This window comes from Camelus ferus, chromosome 2 (assembly GCF_009834535.1).
Source record: "Camelus ferus isolate YT-003-E chromosome 2, BCGSAC_Cfer_1.0, whole genome shotgun sequence".
In the NCBI taxonomy this organism is placed as follows: Eukaryota; Metazoa; Chordata; class Mammalia; order Artiodactyla; family Camelidae; genus Camelus; species Camelus ferus.
In genome coordinates this window covers 87,239,777-87,262,972 of record NC_045697.1, presented here as the reverse complement: position 1 = coordinate 87,262,972, position 23,196 = coordinate 87,239,777, and the positions used below count along the sequence as shown (strand labels likewise).

The 23,196-nt window shown below is 35.1% G+C and overlaps 1 protein-coding gene across 4 annotated transcripts in view; it reads right to left on the bottom strand.

Moving 5' to 3' along the window:
• SPATA5 (spermatogenesis associated 5) overlaps positions 1-23,196 on the bottom strand; it is a 300,435-nt gene that overhangs the window by 74,417 nt on the left and 202,822 nt on the right. Inside the window, exon 15 of one of the 4 annotated variants that reach the window (XM_032462977.1) lies at positions 12,659-12,743. The exons of the other annotated variants lie outside the window; for them this stretch is intronic. Within the exon in view, the coding sequence (XP_032318868.1) occupies positions 12,672-12,743 (72 nt within the window). The 3' untranslated portion in view covers positions 12,659-12,671. Of the gene's footprint in view, positions 1-12,658; positions 12,744-23,196 lie in introns of those variants that run through there. 4 annotated transcript variants of the gene reach the window in all.

Here is a 23,196-nt window from a genome sequence, read left to right as displayed (position 1 = left end):
CATTTCTTCCCACGTAAAACAAATACATACAGGATTGAGAAAATTAGGACGATACCAGTAAACATGGTTTTTCAAATTATTGAAAATGTTATCTAAGATGAGTAGCACTAATATTTATATAGCCCTTAAGAATCTATAAAGCAATTTTCACATAGTGTATTTCATTTAATATTACTCTAAATCCTGTGAAATAGAGATTGTTATACACACATTAAGAAAAAGAATACGAGGCCCAAGATCATACAGTAAATGGCAGAAACTGAACTGAAAGCAGGGGGTTTCTGCATGTTAAATCAGACCTTTTTTACTTTACTATCCTGCCAGTACAATATGATACTCAGCATAAATGGATAAAGGAAAAAAAATTTCTTGATCTGAAGTATAACATTGATAACAAAATAAATTTAAATCATTCTTTCATCAAAACAATTATTACACACCTACTATGTGCCAGGCTCTGTTTTAGTTGCTAGGAATATAGCTGTGAATGGATTGGTTATTTTTTTAAGGCTGAAGTTATCCTTTTCACCTTTCTGGGAAAAGTAACTGTAGGCTATTTTAAAATTTCCTTTCTAAAAGTTGAAAGAACACAGTAAAGGATACAGAGCAGACACGTCATCTAAGTCACTGGAACAGCACTCAGCGTGCATCTGTGCCCTCCCCCTCCATCCCTCCACCACAGTTGTAGCTATCCCGGGGGCCCTGCAGGTTGAGCACACTTCAGTGACTGTAACATTGTCTGGGCCAACAGCCAGCTAGGCTTTTTCTGGCCTGATTTTGTCAGTGAAAGTTAGCTCAAAAAAAGGTAGGAAAGAGCTTTCCTTCCTGTAAAATCCTGAATGAGTTAACACCCTTCCTAGAATTTCTTTAAAAATACTGTTCTGCCATATTAGGGTGGAAGAATGTATTCTGAATGATGGCATGTTCTGTTATTTTAAGATCACTATATGACAACTCTCAATGAAGAAACAAGCCCAGGCTTCCTAATACTTTGAACCCTTCAGACCTCAAGGTCATGGACACTGCAGTCTTACATGAACTCTATTAAAAAAAATCATAAGGCAAACTGCCTTTTCAGGAGGACTGATTCAAGACCTTGGGCAAGTCTCCATTACCTCTAACAGCATCAGTTTCCTCATATGTGAAAATAATGGTGGCTCTTTAATCAGAGAGGAGGCCCATGTGCTTCTGACAAGAATCCCCTTCAAAATACACAAGATGAGAAAACATTCCCACACAGTGCTGTAAATAATTCCACTGAGTTCAAGTGAAATCTGCATGTGCACCCTAGACTAAGAATCTAATAAGATGACCTTTAAATGGGACTTTCAGACCCAATTCCACATTATTAGCATACCCAAGGCAATGCCCACCACTTACATGACATGGTCTTTACCAAAAATGTGTTATTACTATTTTAGCAATTACACTACTTAATTAAACTACTACTACTATCTTGTCTTCTTTTGATCTTTACAAAATGAACTCAACAGCATTTCTGGTATCTCATACTAAGGATTCTTACTGATCCAACCCTATACCACAGTAACACAGCTATCTTTTCTTTTTTATAAATTCTGAAGTTCAACACTTGTAATTTCATACTCTATCAATGTCAAAATCTAACTTAATTAGCATAGAAGTACTTGTTCAGAGCAAAGCATTGAAATAGACACTTTGAAAAATCACATTCTACTGGACCCCACTCACTTAAAATGATCAACAAGGGTGTGTATGTGAGTGTAGCAAACACTTTCTTCTATAAAGAAAAGCAGCACTGAGCCTCTACATTTTACTGTAATGAAAACATATCAGTATGTCATGATTCATGGAGAGAAAAGTTCTAGAAACTGGAGAGGTAGATCCTTGGTAACAGCTCTGATTTATTTCAAAGATACCTTAGACTTATTCTAGGCATCTTTCTCTCCCTCTAAATTCAACCAATTAATAGGCATGGCTAATGTTACCTCTTAAATCTTTCTTGAAACTTCTACTTCTACCTCATCTTCTTTATTGAATATTTGTGTGCTTGTTTACTGTCTGTATTTCCCAACAGATTATAGGCAGTATGTAATAGCAGGTATTATATTCTTTTATTCAATACTGTAAACTCAGCAATAACACATTGAAGACATTCAATACATGTTTACCTGATGAAGCCAAGCCAACATAATCTTTTGTCTAGAATGTCATTAACTACCTTTCTGGTTGTTTTTCTGCCTGCAGTCTTATTCTCTCCTTCCTCTCCATCTATCTACATCACTGCCAAAGCAATCGTTCTAACTGCAAATACTGTAATTTTCTCTTTTCTAATCATTTAATGGTACCTCAAGGGAAAAAGTCAAACTCAGGCACAGTATTTCAGGCTTCTAATTTTGGTGTAATTTACCTGCAGCTACTTTTCCTTTCTCATCCTGTGGCTGTAAGAGCATCTAAGTACTCACAGTTAGCCAAACTCCATGCTGCTTTCTGCATCTTTGCCCTCACATATACTTCTCTCTCTGCTCTAAATGACATTTCATCCTAGTCCATCAGGCAAGCTCCAGCTCGTATTCAAGTTTCAGCTTAAAAATCTTCTTTTTTTATACAGCCTTCTGTGACTCTTCTGAGTACTGTGTAACTTATAATTTGGCATACAAGTTAAAAGTGAGGGCAAAAAAAAAAAATCAGCCTACCTGGGTTAAAATTCTAGCTCCAACATTTATTAGCTGTGTGTTTAGACAAATCATTTAAACCTCTTGGTACTTTAAAATCCTTAACAGTTAGTATCTACTCAGAGGATGATTGTATGAATTGCATGATAAAATTTACATATCAGCACAGTGCTTAGCGCATGGTGTGTATGCCTCAATTTGGATGCTATTATCATTGTTACTGTTCCTGCATAATTATTCCAGGTACTTGACTGTGTTCCTTGAATATAGGGAATGCTACTTATCTTTGGATCCTAATACTTGGCACATGGTAGACATTAATGTTCTCTGAATGAATGAAAGAATGAATGTTCTAAAACCATGAAATTAGAATAATGATAGACAAGTCAGTTTAAAATACAGATTCTTGATTTATATTTCTAAATCTCATTGTTTAAAAAGGACTGCTATTTAACAATTCTCTACTTGCCTCTTTCTCACCCTGCATCTTATCATAGCCTCTGAAATGGTCAATTCATAGCCTTTTGAAATAGAGAAAGGGAAGTTACAGAAATGCTTGCTCTCTTCAATAGGAATTTGACAAAGGAATCACTAAAGAGAGGAGGTCCTAGAGCATGCCTGCGTTTATTAAATCTTTTCATGTTGTTGATCCACATTATTCAGCTTAGAGATGAACACAGCTGAATTCTGGAAATGTGTTTTTTTTTTTTTTTTTTTGCATTGCTTGATTTTCACTTCTCTAACCATTAGCAATGTTGAGCATCTTTTCATGTGCCTGTTGGCTATCTGTACATCTTCTTTGGAAAAATGTATATTCAGGTCTTCTGCCCATTTCTTGATTGGGCTGTTTGTTTGTTTGTTTCATTATTGAGTTGTATGAGCTGTTTGTATATCCTGGAAACTAAGCCCTTGTCAATCGCATCATTTTCCCATATTGTCTCCCATTCTGTAGGTTGTCTGTCTTTTCATTTTGTTTATGGTTTTCTTTGCTGTGCAAAAACTCTTCAGTTTGATTAGGTTCCATCTGTTTTACTTTTGCTTTTCTTTCTTTTGCCTTGGGAGCATGATCTAAGAAAATATTGCCATAATTTATGTCAGAGAATGCTTTGCTTATGTTCTCTTCCAGGAGTTTTATAGTGTCATGTCTTATATTTCGGTCTTTAAATCATTCTGAGTTTATTTTTGTATATGGTGTGAGTGAGTGTTCTAATTTCATAGACATGTGGCTGTCCAGCTTTTCCAATACTACTTGTTGAAGAGACTGCCTTTTTTCCACTGTATATTCTTGCCTCCTTCATTGTGGATTAATTGACCATAGGTGTGTGGGTTTATTTTTGGGCTCTTTATTCTGTTCCATTGATCTGTATGTTTGTTTTGTGCCAATACCACACTGTTTTGATCACTGTAGCTTTGTAGTGTTGTCTGAACTCTAGGAGGGTTCTAAATGTTTCAGGAATACAATTTCCAACTGAGCAACTTTTCTGTGCAAAGCACTATGAGCAATACAGAGCAGCATATGACTTGGTACTAACCTTTAAGAAATTACACTTTAAAAGTGAAGAAAAGTCAACATACAAAGAGCTAAATGCAGTAAGTTTTAATCAATGGGCTAAAACAGTAGTAAAAAATATGAAAAATACACAAGTAAGTGCTAATTTAATAATTTAAGGATGAAGTGAGAATCAAATTGCAACTTGACAGATGCTGTGATACTAAAAGCCAATCATTTAATGAGATAAAACCAACAATATTTACCTAATGAATATATAAAACATTTTAGAAAGGCAGAAATAGTTAAGAGAGTAATGTGTTAGAGATCAAGGTCAGTTACACTAAAAAAAAGCAGTAGATCTGTTAAACCAAGGAAATCAATTTTCATAATCCTCTCTTACAGTTTTTTAGCTTAGTAAACCTTTTCATAAGAAATAATTTGATATCCTTTAATTTTATACTATGACTAAGTAGTAATGATATATATCTTTACTACACACAACATCCTTTAAATAAACTTTTTTTGAGACGGGTATATTTGAAACCATGGAGAGCATCATCTATGGGGGAAAGAAAATATTTCTGAAAAAGCTGAGGAAATACAAGTTTTATTTGTATTTTTAAAACATAAAATCATTATTAGTGTAGTTATAGTGATTGCAACTGGTTCAGAAAATGGAAAATGAGAAGTTTCAAATTTCCTTAAAAAATCTAGAATCGTTACCCTGATCCAAATGAGATGAGTCTTAAATGACAAACAGGAGAAATTCACCAGGTTGAGAAAGTGGGAAAAGGTAGAGTACACACTATGTACAAAGAATTAAAGGTACAGTGATGTACAAATCATTCCTGGGAGGGCAAACGGTTTACTGTGGCCACAGTGTGAGGCAGACCTTCCCACCAGTTGCACCAGGAACGGATTAGGTGTGCTTAGAATATTGCTTCCTTCAGCTCTCAGGAGGGCCAGGAGCCCAGAGAAGCCAGAGGCTCCAGGCAGACAGTGACTTTGTCTGGTTATTATTACCATGTGTGATATGTTATGGAAAAGTCTGGGGAGCACAGGTGGAGGATTCTCAGAAACACAGGAATACAGAGATAGATGAAGCAAAAAACAAAAAACAAGCAAACAAACAAAAAACTCCACAGGTATGATTATATTACATAAGGTGAGTAATGCCAAGGACTTTGGTTTTTATCTCATCATAGTCCATAGGAAAGTGTGAAAGGTTTTTAATTAGGTAAGAACAGACTCAATTTTCTGTTTAAGAAAGTAAATAATTCTGGCAGCAGTGTTGGGGTAGCACAGGAACGAAGCGCAGCTTCCAGTTAGGAAGCAAATACAATCTAGAGGTCTTAAATTAGAACAAGAATAATAATAGAGGGAGTGAACCTGGGAAGGACAATTTAAGAGATATCTTTGAAGTAGAACTGCCTGAAGTTTTCAACTTATTATTAGACATTTCCCCCTTTTGACAATGCCTCTCCATTCTGCAAAGAAAGATAAAGATAAAGCAAGATTTCTTTTATACAGATTTGTACCTGTATTTGTATCCTGTAGAGAGAATAATACTTCCCAAATTAAAATCTGGATCTTACGATATGTTACAACTTCATTTTTCAACTGATAGAAATGCTTTTTAAATATTTCAATTCATATTATAGCTATTTAAGATATTCAGTTACTCCTAGAGTTGACGGAGTTTTTACTGTTCAGTTTGAGACTTCACAGAGCAGTTCAATTCCACAAACACTTGTGAGTATCTGCTATGTGCCAGGCACAGGATTAGATGCTAGGGATACAATGTTCTTTGTTCTTTGAAAAATAATTCTTCTGAAAAGGATTTTTATATGACAACATCTGAGCATGTGTTTGTATTAAAACAAATCAATCAGTCTGTAGGCTATCTGTCTAATGCTGGGCTTGCTCAGTTCTGTAGAAACCCGTAGCACTGTGCAAGAAAAGACTTGACCCATTTGACAGCAGGTGTTTAGGAAGAATGTACCACAGTAATTCGTAGTACTGGATGATGAGCACAAAAGAGTTAAGAAAACAGAACAAAAACAATTCAATACACACACACAATTCTAGTAGAATGATATACTCTTCATGTACTTCTATTAAAGAGTCCTTTTACAAAGTCAAAATACCATTTATTGAGAACTAATTCTAATTTTTCCTCTTATAAAAAATGAATCTGCTTTTTGATACACTACAGAAGAAAACAAAACAGTGCAATTAATCTTTCAAATATCTATATAAAATGCACTCTTTTAAAAGTTCTCCATAAGGTCAAAAAGCTGACAGTGGGGACACCTTCCTTACATGTAAACATTGATTTTAATAATAGTTAAATATAAATAAACACATAGGTTGTCAATAAGCAACAGTGGTGAGAGGTGGTAGTCCGGGGGGGGGGGGGGGAATGATCTGTCCCCTGCTTGTTTCTCCAGCATCAGCTTCCATCATTTGACCCCTCCTTGCCCTTTGTTTTCTACAATACTGAACTCCTTGTAGTTCCCTGAAAATAGCACATCCCTCACACCTCTGTATGCGCTGATCTCTCTGAACAGTCCTCCCCATCCTTATGCATGTACTCCACGTGAATTCTAGTTCTTCCTTCAAATCACTTCTACATACACAATGAAACATTTTCTTCTCTATATTACACCCAAACATTGTTAACATGTCTGTTGCATATATGTTTACATACCCTAATGCCCCCACTGGACTGTAAGGTATTCAAGGGACACATTTTTCCAAATTAAAAAGTTTGTCAAAATGTACGGTGATCTACCTGCAGATACCTATCAGATGCAGAAGCACACATATAAGAAATTTCAGGTGGTACAAACTGCTAAGGATATTTTCTGGATAGCTGGAGTATTGAATCCAATACATATAAACCATTTTTTAAAACTTAAAATAGAAATCTTCTAATATATACTATGTACAATGAATGATGTAGAAAATGTAAACGAACCTTTTCTTGTTGACTCAAACTTTTCCCCCCACCATGATTACACATTATTCTGTACTAAAGGTAGCCATCAAGGATAGAGATGCAGCATGACAGATTTATACAGTGTGACTTGAATAGTCACCCCAGGATTGATGGGTACTGCAATGTAGCACTACAGAGCTATACACACTGCCTCCCTGCTTGCACCTGCAAGGTCCATGATTGTTCTATAGCCATGGAGCTGAACAACACTGTTACCCTACTGCCCACCCCAAACAGAATGATCATTTCTCTTTTCTACTTCTGCCAACATCCCAATTTTTTTAAGGTACAAAATACAAAGGTATAGGAAGATATTTCTTATCAATCCCACCATCTGAGAGTGCAGGACTGTTTCATCCTTTTCTTTGCCTTCCTCCCATCCCCCGCCCCAAACTCTTAGGCTGATCCTAGCCTACTTCTGAGCTCTGTGACCATCAGTACTGCATCTGCTTTATCTGCTTTGGCTGTTGAGTGCATCTTTCTTCTTCTTAGTACCCGATGCCTTTTTGTTTTGATATTATCTTTGATAATACATACTGCAAGGTCTTTCTTTTCTTTAACTATTTCATAATTCAAAAATCTGGTTCTATTATGTACTAATTGAATTTTAATACAATAGTTTTCAACCCTCATGTCAAACAACCAAAACTACCTGAGAGATAGAACACAGTCCAACAGTGGCTCAGTGAGGCATGTTGAGGACCATGTACCAACGTGGAGTTTGGCAAACTATAGCCCATGGGCTAAATCTGTACTACCACTTGTTTTTATAAACAAAGTTGCATTGGAACACAGCCATATTCAGTCATTTAGCTGCTTCCACTCTAGGACAGCAAAGTTGAGTAGCTTCAACTGATAATATAACCTGAAAGACTTAAAGTATTTACTATCTGGTCCTTCACAGAAAAAGTTTCCAAATCCCTTACAATGTGGTTCTTAATCTTCGTTGTGCATCACAATCACCTGGTAAACTTTTAAAAAGTAGGCTTCCTTGGACTCCTTCCTCTAGAGATTTTTATTCAATCAGTCCAGGTCCATGCAAATAATTTTTCCAAAGATCTTGAAGTAATTCCAATGTGCAGTCAGAGTTAAACCACTGTTCAGGTGGTTTATCATTTCATAAACCCCAGTGTGCACAGGAATCATTGACTCATTTGCTAATCTAGAATTTACGTTCCATTTGGATATATTAGGTCTGGAGGGAGAGGTCAGATTCTGCATGCTTAATAAGTATGCCAGCTGAGTCTGATGCAGGGAGTCCCGTGACTAGACTTGGAGAGATACGGCTTGTAGAAGTTGGTTTGAAAAAGCCTCACAGGTATACCTGGATGGTCCCTTGTCCCCATCCCAGTGATGAATCAAATCACTCTAACTGCTCTTGTCTTACGTTTTTTCATCTGTAAAAGGAACACTTTGTTTCTCTGTCTTGCCTACTTCATAAGTTTGCTATAAGAATTGCTCTATCACCTCGTAACTCTGTGGTCAAATCTAAGATGATATTTGTTTTCGAAGATTCAGATGATGACTGACATGGTCTTCTAAAAAATTTAGATACTCAACACCTCATAAGCAGATACCACATAATGAGCAGATAACGCGGATACCGTAATTTTCAAGTGCAAAAACAACACATAAAATTAAGAATTGTGTCAATGACTTTCTGAAGTTAAACCTGGAAAATAAACAGTTTATAGAAAGCTGGTCAATACTATAGTGATTACACAGTGACTCATAGATTGGAGTACAAATGTAGCAACATCCCCCTCACTGTCCAGAGGATCTCAATTACCTGACAGTTCCTGGATAGCTTTAGGGAAGGGAGTACCTGTAAACTTTTGAAGCTGTAGGCCAAATTTTATATGCAAAAACTTTGTATGCACATTTCTCAGGAGAGGATATCTATCAGATTCCCAAAAGAATCTGCCCCCTCAAAAGAGATTAGGGCAATCACTTACCCCTGAGTATCCATGTTCTATGACATGGGTCTTATCAACCCATTATGGAACTTGTTATGGAGAGAAAAATGTCCACTGTGAGTTATTTCCAAATGTTGCTGCTCTAGTTTAAAGTAAGTCCACTTAAGAAATAAATCTATTGGCTTTCCTTTATTTCTGATGTTTTCTAAGCAGATTCAGTAAACAATAAATAATAATTTCCTCACTTCTATGAAGGTATGATACTTATAATAAAACTTTTTTAAATGTCAGAAAGCTCCACCAGTTGTATCACCATTAAATATGAGCAGAAAAGGAGTTTGGTTATCCTACTGAAGTGTGTTTTTGTGGTTCCAAGACACTGAGAACAGCTGAATTTTCTTATTTACATGGTCAAGTTCAAATAGGAGTACTGAAAAGAACCAACTAATTTCACATCTCTCAGATATCTCACTATTCCGTCACATCAAGTCATCAATATACCCAGAATAACCTGGATTCCACACTGCATTTACCCTATCTTTAGCAAAGAACCACTCACTAGTTATGGTCTTTCCAAGCTCTCTGGAGCTATAAAAAGAAGTCTGATTTAGTTCCTTAGCACATGTTCATCTCCAAGGAGTACAGGGTAGACAATTGAGAATGACAGCTAGATCAGTTTGGAAGACAGTGGCTCCTAGGACTGTTGTCTTCAAACTTTTTTGATCATTCATTCATATTATTAAAATTAGTTTGAGCACTTTCTCCCAGTATTCCTGTATTTATTCAGAAAAGTATATACATGCATCCCTGTATTAACATACTGTGTATACTATATAACACACATAAATGTACATTTTAAAAAATAATGCTACATAAAATAATCATGAATATAAGTTTCTAATATTTTCTTCTCTCATCTTATTGGTGTGTCTGTGCATCTTTAGAGATCTCCTAAGCAAGAGGCAGCATACATTAAGGCTTATGGCTCTGTCTCTGTATGACAGTCTCACTCTTGAGTTCATACTCAACTACTACACCAAAATACACCATACTGAATACTCACAGTCAAAAGTAATGCAAAGATTACAGTGTAAACAGAAGCCAGATTCCTTGCTTTGTCAGTTATAAGGGAGGGCAAGAATAATTTGTATCTAAAGCAAAAAATATTTTTTCTTAGTTTGACTTTATGATAATTAGAAAGTCATAGGGTATCAGTACCATAAAGACTTCATTCATTTCTAAACTCCTACATTTGGTGAGAAGACTTAGGTCCAGAGAGTTTAAATTAATGTCAAGAATCACACAAGATTAAATGGTAGACTTAGAAGTAGCATTCCAACAATGTTTAGAATAATATTATTGAGCTCCTACTATATATTCAGAACTGTGATAAGTGCTTTGCTACAGCAATTCACTTAATCCTCACAATAACACTCAGGAGGATAGTCTTATACTCAATTTATAAGACAGAAAATGGTGGCTGGAAGAGGTTAAGTAATCACCAAAGGTCAGAGGAACATTAAGCAGTAAAGCTGGAATTTGAACTAAGGTTTAATTCTACACCCTCAGATCATAGTAACTAAACTATATTCTATTATTCCATACTGCTATCTCAAGACAAATTTCTAGGCAATTAAAATTATTATTAAGGTTTAGATACAATTGGGGGGAAAAACTGTAAACCAAGACAAATGGGCCTCTGTTACTGGATTAGGCTAAAATTTTCCTCTTTCTTTTGTAAGAAGTGCTAAGCAATAGGAATGTAAGTTATGTGTGTGTATTTCCTCCTGTTTAAGGTAGGAGCTTAGTAAAAGAACACCTTTAGAAAAGATAACAATTCTATGTAATGAAATATAGAACCAGATTCCCCTGGCAATTAATCACCCAGTGCAAACCTATAGGCTGTTTCTGACAGATCCAAGAGCTCTGCCTGAATTGATGGATAAGATGTGCCTGGGCTGGCTTATGAAAAGAAATTTAATGTTTAAAGCCTTTGAAAGTAGTTTATATATTTACATATACATGCATATCTTGGAGACAGTGCATGTTTGGTTCCAAACCATTGCAATGAAGTGAATATTGCAATAAAGCGAGTCACACAGACTTTTTGGTTGCCTAGCACATACAAAATACACTCTACTGTAGTCTCTTAAGTGTATAATAGCATTATGTCTAAAAATACCATATGATATCACTTACATGTGGAATCTAAAAAAAAAAAAAAAAGCCAAACGAACTTATTTACAAAACAGAAACAGACTCACAGACACAGAAAACAAACTTATGGTTACCAGAGGGGGAGAGGGGTGGGAAGGGATAAATTGGGAGTTAGAGATTTACAGATACTAACTAATACATAAAAAAATAGATAAACAACAAACTTATACTGTATAGCACAGTAAACTATATTCAATATCTTATAGTAACTTATGGTGAAAGAGAATATGAAAGCAAATATATGTATGTTCCTATATGACTGAAGTACTGTGCTGTACACCAGAAACTGACACAACACTGTAAAGTGACAATACTTCAGAAAAATTTATATTTAAAAAATCACTGTAAGTGAGAAAAGAAAAGCAATGTGCATACTTTCATTTAAAAATACTTCATTGCTAAAAAAGGCTAACCATCATATAAGCCTTCAGCAAGTCATAATCAATTTGCTGGTGGAGGGTTTTGCCTTGATACTGATGACTGCTGACTGAACAGGGTGGTTGCTGAAGGCTGGGGTGGCAGTGGCAATTTCTTAAAATAAGACGAAGTTTGCCAACATTGATTGATTCTTCCTTTCACTGGAACACTTAGAGGCCACTGTACGGTTATTAACTGGTGCAATTTCAATACTGTATCCCAGGCAATAGGAAAGTCTGAAGAGAGGAAAAGAGATAGGAGAAAGGCCAGCAGTCAGAACGTAGACGTTTATCCATTAAGTTCGTTGTCTTATATGGGTGTAGTTCGTGGCGCCCCAAAACAGTTATAATAGTAACATCAAAAATCACTGACCACAGTGATATATATAACGCTATATTATAACAAATATAATAATGAAAAAGTTGAAAATATTAGAAGAATTACCAAAATGTAACGGAGAAACATCAAGTGAGCAAATGCAGTTGGGAAAATGGTACTGACAGATTTGCAGAGTTGTCACAAACCTTCAAATTTGTGAAAAATACTATATCTGCAAAGCACAAAAAAAGCAAAGCATAATAAAATGAGGTATGCCTGTACAATGTGTGTTGATGTATATGTATTTGGCTTCTATGTATGAAATTACAGAACTCATTTTATTGCTCAAAAATGTAGAGAAATTAAAGAGACCTTCCTTTCCAGCATCAGGGAGCTATCTATCATTTAACAGAGATACTTCCTGTTTTTAAGCAGTTGGGAAGGAATGATTTCGAACCCAAATACTTAGCTTGGCAAGTTAGTCTTATGTTGATAGATGTTTTTGTAACTACTTTTACTTCATCTTAAATATCAATATGAAAGAGAGACAATTTGTTTTATTTCTCTCAACATTTTTTTTTAAAAGATTTGGGAGAATAGGAAAAAAAAGGAAAGGGAAAGAAAATATTATTACCGGAATAACTAGATGACAGCGGTTAGCACAGCTCTGCCAGATGTGGCTGCATCATCTCAAAACTTACTCCGAAGGTAGGGGAGGGCAGTGATTTCTTTGTATGAAAAAAAGGGAAAAAATGGAATTCTAGGAAAGTATTACAAACTTTTAAAGAAGAGTTTGAAAGTTGCAGTTACAAGTCCACCACATTCTCTAACAAAACATTTAAAAAAATCTTCCACGCAGGTCATAGATTAACACTATTTCAGGCATTAAAATTAGTAGGGCTGTGGATATAAAAGTTCTCAAACAGACAATCCTGCTTTAATGATTTAAATAATGAACAAATTCTGTTTTTCATTACTTGATATTGCTTCTTGAGGTCAGTTCAGTATCTTCATTTGCTTTTTTTCTGTTAGTTTTGTTTTTTTGTTGTAACGAGGAAGGTTTTCTTCGGGAGTAGTACTCACCTGGTTTCAGTGTGATGGTAAGAACTGACATTTAGACTAGATGGTATGTTTTTACATACTTATCTGAGTCTATAGCAGACCAGCTAGTCTCCTGATCCAGCAGCACTCCCTCCAAACCCCACCCCATCCTACCCTGGTGGAACACAGCACTGCAATTATCCCCGCCAGGGGATAATTCTACTTCAAGTTCTACTCTATTTGCTTTTTTTCCATCACAACTTAAACATACTCAGATACCTTTTACCTACTAAAAACCCTTGTTCAACACCTCATCTTGTTTTAGCTACTGTCCAAACTCTTCCCCATACACAGCTTAAGGGTTAGCTCTAGCTGTCTCTAGTTACTCACCTGTTATTCTTTTCTCAGTTGACTTCACTCTGTTCTCATCACACACCACTAAAATAACTCAGAAGATCATCAATGATTTTTAGATAGTTAAATTAAAAAAAATTTTTTTTTCTGCCTGTATCTTGCCTAAATTTCCAGCAGGGTTTAAAAAGCTCAATTATCCTCTGTTCTTAAACACTTCTCTTTTGGCTTCTGACACTCTACATTATACTCATCTCTCTGAATGTTCCTACTCAGCCACGCTTGCTGGCTGCTTCCTCTCTCTCTACCTAAACTTAAAGATTGAAGTTCCTCAGAGCGTACACTTAAACTTCTTCTCTTCCTTCTCTTCTTTCCCATTCATTCCTTTGACTTCAATTATCATCTACAAGAAATGATTCCCCACATCCCACATTTCTCCTCTGAGCTCCAGACCCATGTGTCAAACTTTCTATTTGACGTCTCGATCTTGGATGTCACACAGGTATATCCATATAAACATACCCAACATAATTCACAATTTTCTTTTCCTTGATTCCCATTCTCAGTAAATGGCCTTTCCACCAACCCAGAAACCTAGGAACTGTGTATCTTCTTATTCATTTCCCACTTTCAAAACTGCCAGATTCTGTGGATTCCAACTTTACTCCATTTTCACAGCTTGAACCAATTTCTTATGGTTATCCTTGTGTCTACTTTTGTCACATCCCTCTTCGGAAGGACTGTTCATACAGAGTGCTGGAGTGATGAAATGATTTTTTAATGCAAATGTGATGATTGCCAGCTACCCTTCAATCACATCCTTAATACCTTCCATTGTTTCCCACTGTCCTTAGAATAAAGGACATACTATGCTCTCTCCAACCTCTGTGTCTTTTCAAAAGCTGAGCCCTTTGAATAGAATGATCTTCTGTACCTCATTCTCTCCTTTTCTGGCTAAAAGCTTATTCATTCTTTAGATTCAGCTTAAAGATCAATAACTCAGGGAAGCTCTGTGTAATCTTACAGACTAAGTTAGAGTACCTTTCCTACATGCTTTCATAGTATTTGGTATTTATTCAAAGCATTTGAATACCTATAATTAGTTTCTTAAATATTTAAAATTATTTAATAGAAATAATAGAAGTATTTATTAGAAATGTCAGATACCCAAACTCTGCTGATTCTTGTAATATACATTGTTTCATTTAATCCTTAGAACAACCCTGAGAGGTAGCTAGAATTACCACATTTCTCTTCTTGCTAGACTATAAGCTCCATGAGTATGAGGAATCATATTTGTATTGTTTACTATTCCATTCTAATATCCAGCCAGGATATTAGAGGGTTTTTGTTGTTTTTTTTTTTTTTAAAACATTCTCCAACTGTAATTACACATGGTATGGACAGAGTATGAGAGTTGGGATTTATTTAGAACTTTTTCTAAATTTAGAACTTTTTCTAAAACACGTACACACACACACACCACATTCTCTACTCCTAAAGCCAGTGCCATCTGGATCCAGTCCACCTTTTCCACCCTAGTAACACTGATGTGCTTTTCCTCAGACAGCCAGGAATATCTTAAGCGCTCAATAAATACTTGTTGACCGACTGCAATTTTCAAACATACAAAAGCACAACAAATAGCCTCCAATCATCTTACCTAGTAAATCAGGTTATATAAATGTTCTATTTCATATGGTTTATAGTGAAAAAAGTAGTTTTAAGTCAATCATACCTGGTTTCAAATCCTTAATTTTTCATTTGCTAAGTGTGTAACATTTATTAGACAAGTCATTTGGATTCTCTGAGCCTCAACTTCTGCATTTCTAAGATGTGGTAATTTTACTACCCCTCAGGGTTGTTCTGAGGATTACATGAGATAATGTATATTAAACCTAACACAGTTTCTGGTATATAATATGTACTAAATAAATGAAGGTTATCCTTATTCAGAAATATTTGGCTTTGTGTGTTCATTTGTTCAGTACTTTGTCATTCCATTGTGTTCTGCTTTGCATGGTGTCTGTAAGTTATCAGCAGGATTATTACCTTGTTAATCTGTTATGTAATATTTCTTTTTTCTCCAGCTGCTTTTAAGACTCTTTATCATTAGTTTACACAATTTAATCATGCTGTGCCTTGTGTAGTTTTCTTTATATATATCCTACTTGGGGTTTAAAAATTTCTGCTCCAATCCCTCTCATTTCTTTTTAAGTACTCTGTTACATGATATCATCCCACAGGTTACTGAAGGTCTATTCTTTCCATGCTCCCGACCCCACCTTTTTTTTTTTTAAACTATGCTTCAGTTTGGACAGTTTTATTGCTATGTCATATCTAATCTACTGATAAGTCCAATCAGTGAATTTTTACTTTAGATATTCTATCTTCCAGCTGTAGAATTTTCACTTAATTTATTTAATAGCCTCCAATCATCCCTTCTTAATGATGCTTTCCTTAAAATTCTTAAACACATTGATAATGGCCATTTTAAAGTTTGCTAGTTCTATCAGCCCTATTAGCTTTGGTCTATTTTTGCTGAATGATTCTCCTTCTAATTATTCAGTTTTCAAAAAGATATCAGTTGAGACAGGATAAAGATGGTACTGAAAGTCTGAAGAGAGAGAAGATACGAGGTTGTAGCCCAGGAGAGTGGGAATGCAAATAGACTAGAAATACATAAAATGATGCTATCCAGAAGAAACTGAAATTAGGGGGGAAAATATGTGGGTAATCACAGATTAAACACCTTCAAGGAGCTTCAATGAAATGTTTAGATTTTTTGAGAAGGAGGTTCTGAAATAGAAGATTAAGCACCTGACTATTTTCATTAATATCAGGAAACTGAAAAGAGCTCAAAAGTAAATAGAAGAAAGTATGATCACTGTACGCAAATGGAATTGCCATTACAAATCTGGATACTGATCCAAATAGAGTATCTGGGCTGACTGTTCATATTCTCATGATAAGATTTAGTTTACTGAAAGAATGTTGGCCGAGACGCTCAGACAAAGAACTAACAGTTTCACAAAATGCTTTAGGGCCTTTAATGATTCCCTGACCCCTAATCAAACTTCTGCCTCATCTCTGCCAAAAGGATGTTACTTCCAGTCTTCCTTTTACCAATCTAGGCAGCAAATAATGATCAGTTTTGGATATTAACTGAAGGTTGACTAGAAACTTCAAGAACTTTGGAAGGAAGTAACTTGGAGTACAACATGAACAGTAACAAAAGCGTGGACCCACTTGGCCTTTAGTTTGAAGCAGGGTACTCTCTTGGCTCAAATCTCCTCAGTTCCCGGACCTATCTGGTCTTACACTCTCTCTCCACCCATCTCCCCACCCCATGGCCCTGTCATGAAAGAACCAACTGGAAATCCTCACTGAGAATTCTTCTTTCTTATAAATCCTCTCCCCAGCAATCTGCATACAAAAAGCAACGTTAAATAATCTATAAGGATAAGCAAGGAGGCTGTAAAAAGTAGTTTAAACAGCTCTGAAATCTGGGGGCTTGCTTTGTTCAGTATGGATCCCTAACCTTAGTCACAGCAACAACACTCAGCTGGGATTATGAGGAAAGTCCCTTGACAAAACTATAAAAATAATACTCTCAGAGATTAAAACCACGCATGGCTGTTATACCAATGGCATTATGAAATACACAGCAACTTCATACCAGAATATTAGTACTTAAGAACTTTTGTTTCCTGAAAATGACACCTTTTAGAGCAAGGAGAAACATGTGCTAAACCCATCCCAGAGTTAATGGAGAATTCAAAATTTAAAATAACAGACACACAAGAAAGTGTTATACGTTCGAAAGAGCCATTCCTGACATAATGTTCCAACTTATTTTACCAGATCTAGAGAAGTGAAGAAAAACTGTTATTTTATTAGCTCAGGAAAAATTGTATTTCCCACAAAAAGCAGGACACAATAGAGATTAATAAAAAGTAAGTAAAAGCTGGGTTCCACATCTGACCCAGTTACCTTTAGCTCTAAAACATGGGATATCCACTCTGATTATACCTGCAGCATCACAGATCATCATCCATTTAAACTCTGACAGTGAAAGAGGTAAAATTCCAGGCCAGAGCTGTCCAGCAGACACATAGTATGAGCCATATAATTTCAAATTTTCTAGTAGCTATGCTTAGAAAAATTTTTTAAAGGTAAAATTACTTTTAATAATATATTTCATTTAATGTAACACATCCAAAGTGTTGTCATTTAAAGGTCAATGTAAAACTTATCAAAGAAATAGCTTACTTTTTTTGATATAAAGGCTTTGAAATCTGGAGTGTATCTGACACTTGAAGCACAGCTTGGTTTGGACAAGCCCATTTCAAGTGCTCAATAGCTCCATGTGACCAGTGGCTACCAAATTGGACAGGCAGTTCTAGGGCTTGTGGAGACCTTCAGTGAAGAAACTACTCCCAAATACAAACTAAATTATTAGGGCACTAGATAGATTACCCTTATGAAAGCATTAACCAGTCTCATCAACTTCTTCACATGAGAGCATTGTCCTTTTCCAATTTCTGTTTATCTTAACTGATAAACTAAAAAATGAGTAAGTTCATTTAAAAATTAACTGTTCTTAGCTGAAAAACATTCAGCTCATTAATAACAGAAGAATCACTGCAAAAATTACTAGAAATATTATCTATGACAACAGAGGTATTCCAAGTAAAATTTTAATTTGTTGTTCAGTTATATGTTGAACTCAGTTTTAACTTGTTTAAATTTCTATTAGAGGTGCTAATTGTTAGAAAGTAAAGTAATCCTGTAAACTATTTAGATTTTGCTTGTTAAGAGAAATACGTAATGGAATTGTACTGTTTCTATGACACTGGGTCCCAAACTCCTGTCATAGACTTCTATTAGAGATTCAAGATTTCAACTCATTCAAGTTAAATAGCTCAGAGATATTTTTAAAAAGTCTCTTTATTAGAGTTTTATATTCATTTTAAGAAACAAAGCTAAGGTGTTTGTGTTAGGTAATATTTTTAGAAATATTATGTATGTATGTATCTATAAATATACACATACACCACACGTACAAGTAAAATTATATTTTAACTGCCTGAAATAGATATCATGTGTTTTTCTACTTATATTTATTATATTTTCTATATATATTTACATATATGATATCCACAGGAATTAAAGTACAAAAATGAATTATGCAAATTAATTGTCCCACGTTTTGCATTGACTTGTCACACTAAGTGACAATATGGGAAATGGTGGTTAATTCATTTTTGTCACAGATTTTGATGTAAGTGAAGGCCATGGCTGACTATATCCAGTCCTCTAGTATATAAATACTGAAATACAAAACTGCTCCTAATATTACTGTTCCTTCCACTTCCCACTCAATTTAGTGTAATTTCATCCTTTCATGCTAAAACTTTGTAAACTGCTGTAGTAAAAACTATTCCCGTTCCCAAACTCCTGAAGTTGGAAGCAGAAGAAAACAGAAGACGGGCTCATGTATATGTGTGTGTGAGAAACTGTTGTTAGGCAAATTATTTGCATTAAAAGGCAAATTTAATTAATTAGCCAACCAAATAAATATTTACGAAATTGGTAATGGATTATCAGAGATAAGCAGTATCACCCTTGCCTTGAAGAAATGTACAAAATGGAGATGACAGACAGGTAAACAGTTTCAATTCAAGATGAAACTTCATAGATTTGAAAATTTTGTTCTTAAAGGCAAAATCTGTATAATTTCTCTACACAAAATAACCATAACAAAAGCTTCTCAAAACTTCGGAGTATGTACGTAGATGGGATTCACTTCAGCTCAAATAAGCAGAATTCTCTTTTTTCTTGTATCAGGTGCCTACTTTCATTACACCTGCACACAATCCAGTACAAATAGCAAATGAAGTTCTTCATTTCTCCAGTTTCATATTTTCTGTAAGATTCATTATTGTACTTGACAACTAAGTTGCTAAAGAGAACTGACATTCCTCAGGGGAAGAAATTGTAAAGGAAATCTTAAACTAAAACTCCCAATATACTACCCTGGTCTTGCACTCCTGCTGCTCCTGCTTTTTTGAAGAGGAAATACTTTGAACAAACTTCCTCAACTACCTGCACACGTTTCAGTCCTCCTAACACACAGGACTTCAAATTTTATTATCTTGGGCAGGCAGGGGTAGTCTGATAATATCAACTCAGATGTGATCCTAAATTCCAGGGAGCTGTTGAGGACCTATGCAGCCCCAGCTGTGAGTAGTTAAGCCACTTCCTTCTCAGTGAACAATTCTGAAATGACTTTATTGTCTAACTAACTATAACTAAATGGGGAAGTGAGGAAAGAAAACAACCTGTGAGTGCTGAAGAGCCATACGCTGCACCACAGGACACCCTGCCTCACTTATTTTTAAACACCTCAGATCTGACCATACAGCACTCTTAAACAAATGTGATTATTTCTAAGAACAGCCAGGGAAAAGTGCTTACGTCCCCAGGTAAATGTTCTGGCATGGGTGGGAGGAGTGTGACACACTGTCACTCACTACATCCTCCATATTACCATTCACTTCAACTAGCCGTCTGAAGTTTTTCCTTAAAATTATTTTTAACCAAGAGAATTTCTCGTCGCTATATATCTAAAAATAGAAGTGCTGAGTCCAAATGAATAAAAAGAGATGGTCTCCCTTTCCTGCAATTCACCAAGATAATGTTTAAAACATGACTGAGTTCTAAATGATGAGTTTAGTTTAAAACTAAAGACAGTCTTAAAACTGCCACATAAGTCTCGACTTTGCAAATACTCCTCTGGATCATCAGGCTGACTTCTCTCCTGGGTTCTGGCAACATCATGGTCTCCCTCCACCCCCAACCACTTCACTGACAGCATTACTTGTGATGTGCTAAGAAAGTTGCCTATGAGAAATCTGACCCCACCCTTTCAGAAGGCATTCATTCACCTTGGCTATTATGGAGCCAAGAGTGGCTCAGGACTCACAAATGGGAAGATGGGATGGGGATTATAACTGACATTTATGCTGAAAGTTTATCATCACACTCCCTTTACACAGGAGGAAGTTTAGAACAAATTAAAACCCATATTGTTAGTAAACAGACACATCATACACGTTCAGTTTATTTTTAAAATAAAAATAACTTCATTGCTTTCTGTGATATAAAAATGACCCATAGTATTGTAAACAATTTTGACGTAATACTGATTTACATTAATTACAAAGTAAAAATTACCAAAATGATGGCTCTATTAACGTTTTGGGGAACAATTCTCAAAACCATTGTAATGTATATTGTTTCATATAAAAATTGTGTTATTTATATGTGTTTTATAACCTACTCTTTATTTTCCAGTAATTACAGTGCATGGATTTCTTTTAGTGTAAATACATATAATATATACCACCAATTTAATGGTTGCTTATTATTCTCTTATGTAAATGTAGCACATATGAATATTTAATCCCCAAAGCAACTCTCTAAGATAAGTAGGTACTATTAGTCTTATTTTAGAGATTCAACCTATAAAAATCTTGGAATAAACATTTTAAACTAACATCTTGAACTGTTTATTATAATCTAGGATAAATTCCTAGCAGGACAGAAGGTGAGTACTTGAAGCTTTTTTGTTATATATTAACTACCTTCTAGAAAGGTTGCACTAATTTCTGCCCCACAATCACTTTTATCTACATATGTTTTCCAAAGTATAATATGGAGATATCTGATATTGAGAAAAAAATGTAGCCTGCCTTCTAGAAATGTCCAAGAAAAACTTGTCATAGTCAAATCTCATGACATTTTGCTGCATATATATATATTCTTTTGCGATCTTGGAAAATGAAATTCAGGGTCCTAAATGTCTTATATACACTTAATTACCACATTAACAATAATCTCTATTTTTTGGAAGAGCCTTTCTCCTTTATTCTTGCCCTTACTAGGAGATCATACAGTTTAAAAAAAAAAAGGAAAGAAAGAAAAGAAAACACCCAGAGTTTTCAGAGACCTCATGAAGTTCAGGAGTGAACTAAAGAACAAGCGATAATGAGAAACAAGACTGGCACGAGGGCAGATTCAGACAGAATAGCCTCCACATTAGTAGCCCCGTTGGTCCCCAAAGAGCTCCTCTGACATTAGAACACTCCTTTCATCTTGTTACACTATTTGAACATGCTACTTAGAGATTCATTCAGGCAATAAATATCCCTGGAAGGCAGAGAGAGAATGGGGATTAGGAACTTTTCTTTGGCGGGTGTTGAGGGAGGGTAGGAAAACTTGTAATATCTGGAATGTGGAAGGAGCACTTTAGGAAGAACAGTTGGGTGGGGAGTTAAAAGGTGGGAGGCACTGTGATGTAGTGGGAAAAACATGGGCTTTCCAAATAGACAGACTGGGTGATCATTTCACAATATACACAAATATCAAATCATTATGTTGTATACCTAAAATACAACACTGTATGTCAATTGTATCTCAATTAAAAAAAGAACTTAAAAGTTAAAACATCTAATTGATTGATAAGGTGATTTTCTCATTTTTTTCATATTATCAGTTTCCTCAACCCTAAAATAGTGATCACTGTAGAACCTCTCTAATGAAGCTGTACCAAGAATTATTTTAAAATGGCATCGACAGACTGGAGTGTCTGTTCTGTGGGTCTGTTCTCATCCTCTACGTGACCTTGGTGAAGCTATGCTCACTTTATTTCTGGAGCTTCATTTTTCTCATCTGTAAAAGGAGGGGGACTGGACCACTATATCTAGCACTTTCTTTAGCTCAAACATTCTGTTCAGACTTTATTCTACAATTAAAGTCTAGAAATTATTAAAACATCCACAACTTATTCAACAATTTTAACATTAAAAAAATAAAAGTATTGACCCATATTATCCATCCATATCATTTCAATTAGCATTACAAGATAACTTCAGGGCCTGAATAAAGCATAAAAATATTTCATGGAAAAGTGGGCAAATCTGATATGTCAACTTCGTCTTAACCAGTTCAGCTCTAGATTGAGTTTAATGTATGAAATTATTACACATATTTTCAGTATCCAAAATAGCAGGAAAGAATGAGTATTGTTTTTCACTTTTAATTTATTTCAAAGATTAAAAGAAAACTAGTGTTTGATTTGATGTACATTTTTATATCTACATAACATTATTTTAAGTTTTAAAAAATATATCTTAAAAAATAAGCAGCTAACATCCAGCCAAAACAAATAATTTCAGTAAGACTAATGATAATGCCATATTTCTAAATTCTCCCTCATGTATTATAATTATGAACAGTTATAATCAGTTTCAGATTTCCTCTCTTTTTACAGATGAGAAAACTGAAGCTTACTAACTTCCCATTGATAGCATTAAAGGCATTAAAATGACTGTGTGTTACTAATGTCCCATGCTTTTCCTGAACTGCTTAATCTGCTGTTTTGAACTCCGGTGACCTTTGTGGGTATTAATAATAAATGTATTGACAGTTTAAATCACTGATCTAGCATCAAAATACCCAAGGGTACTTACTTATACATATTTGTAACCTGAGATAGGACAATTAAGTAAGAGTAAATACAGTGGGATTATTAATACTTTCAACTATTTAAAGGACCTGCTACATGTAAGTTAATTCATACTAAGTATTAAATTACATTAAAAAACTAAAGAGATACAAATTATTCTACATAGCTTCAGTAAATATTTGCTGAAATAACTGTATGTAAGATCAGTAAATTAGCTACGGTTCTGGCAGAGATTTTAAAGATAAATCAATTTAAGA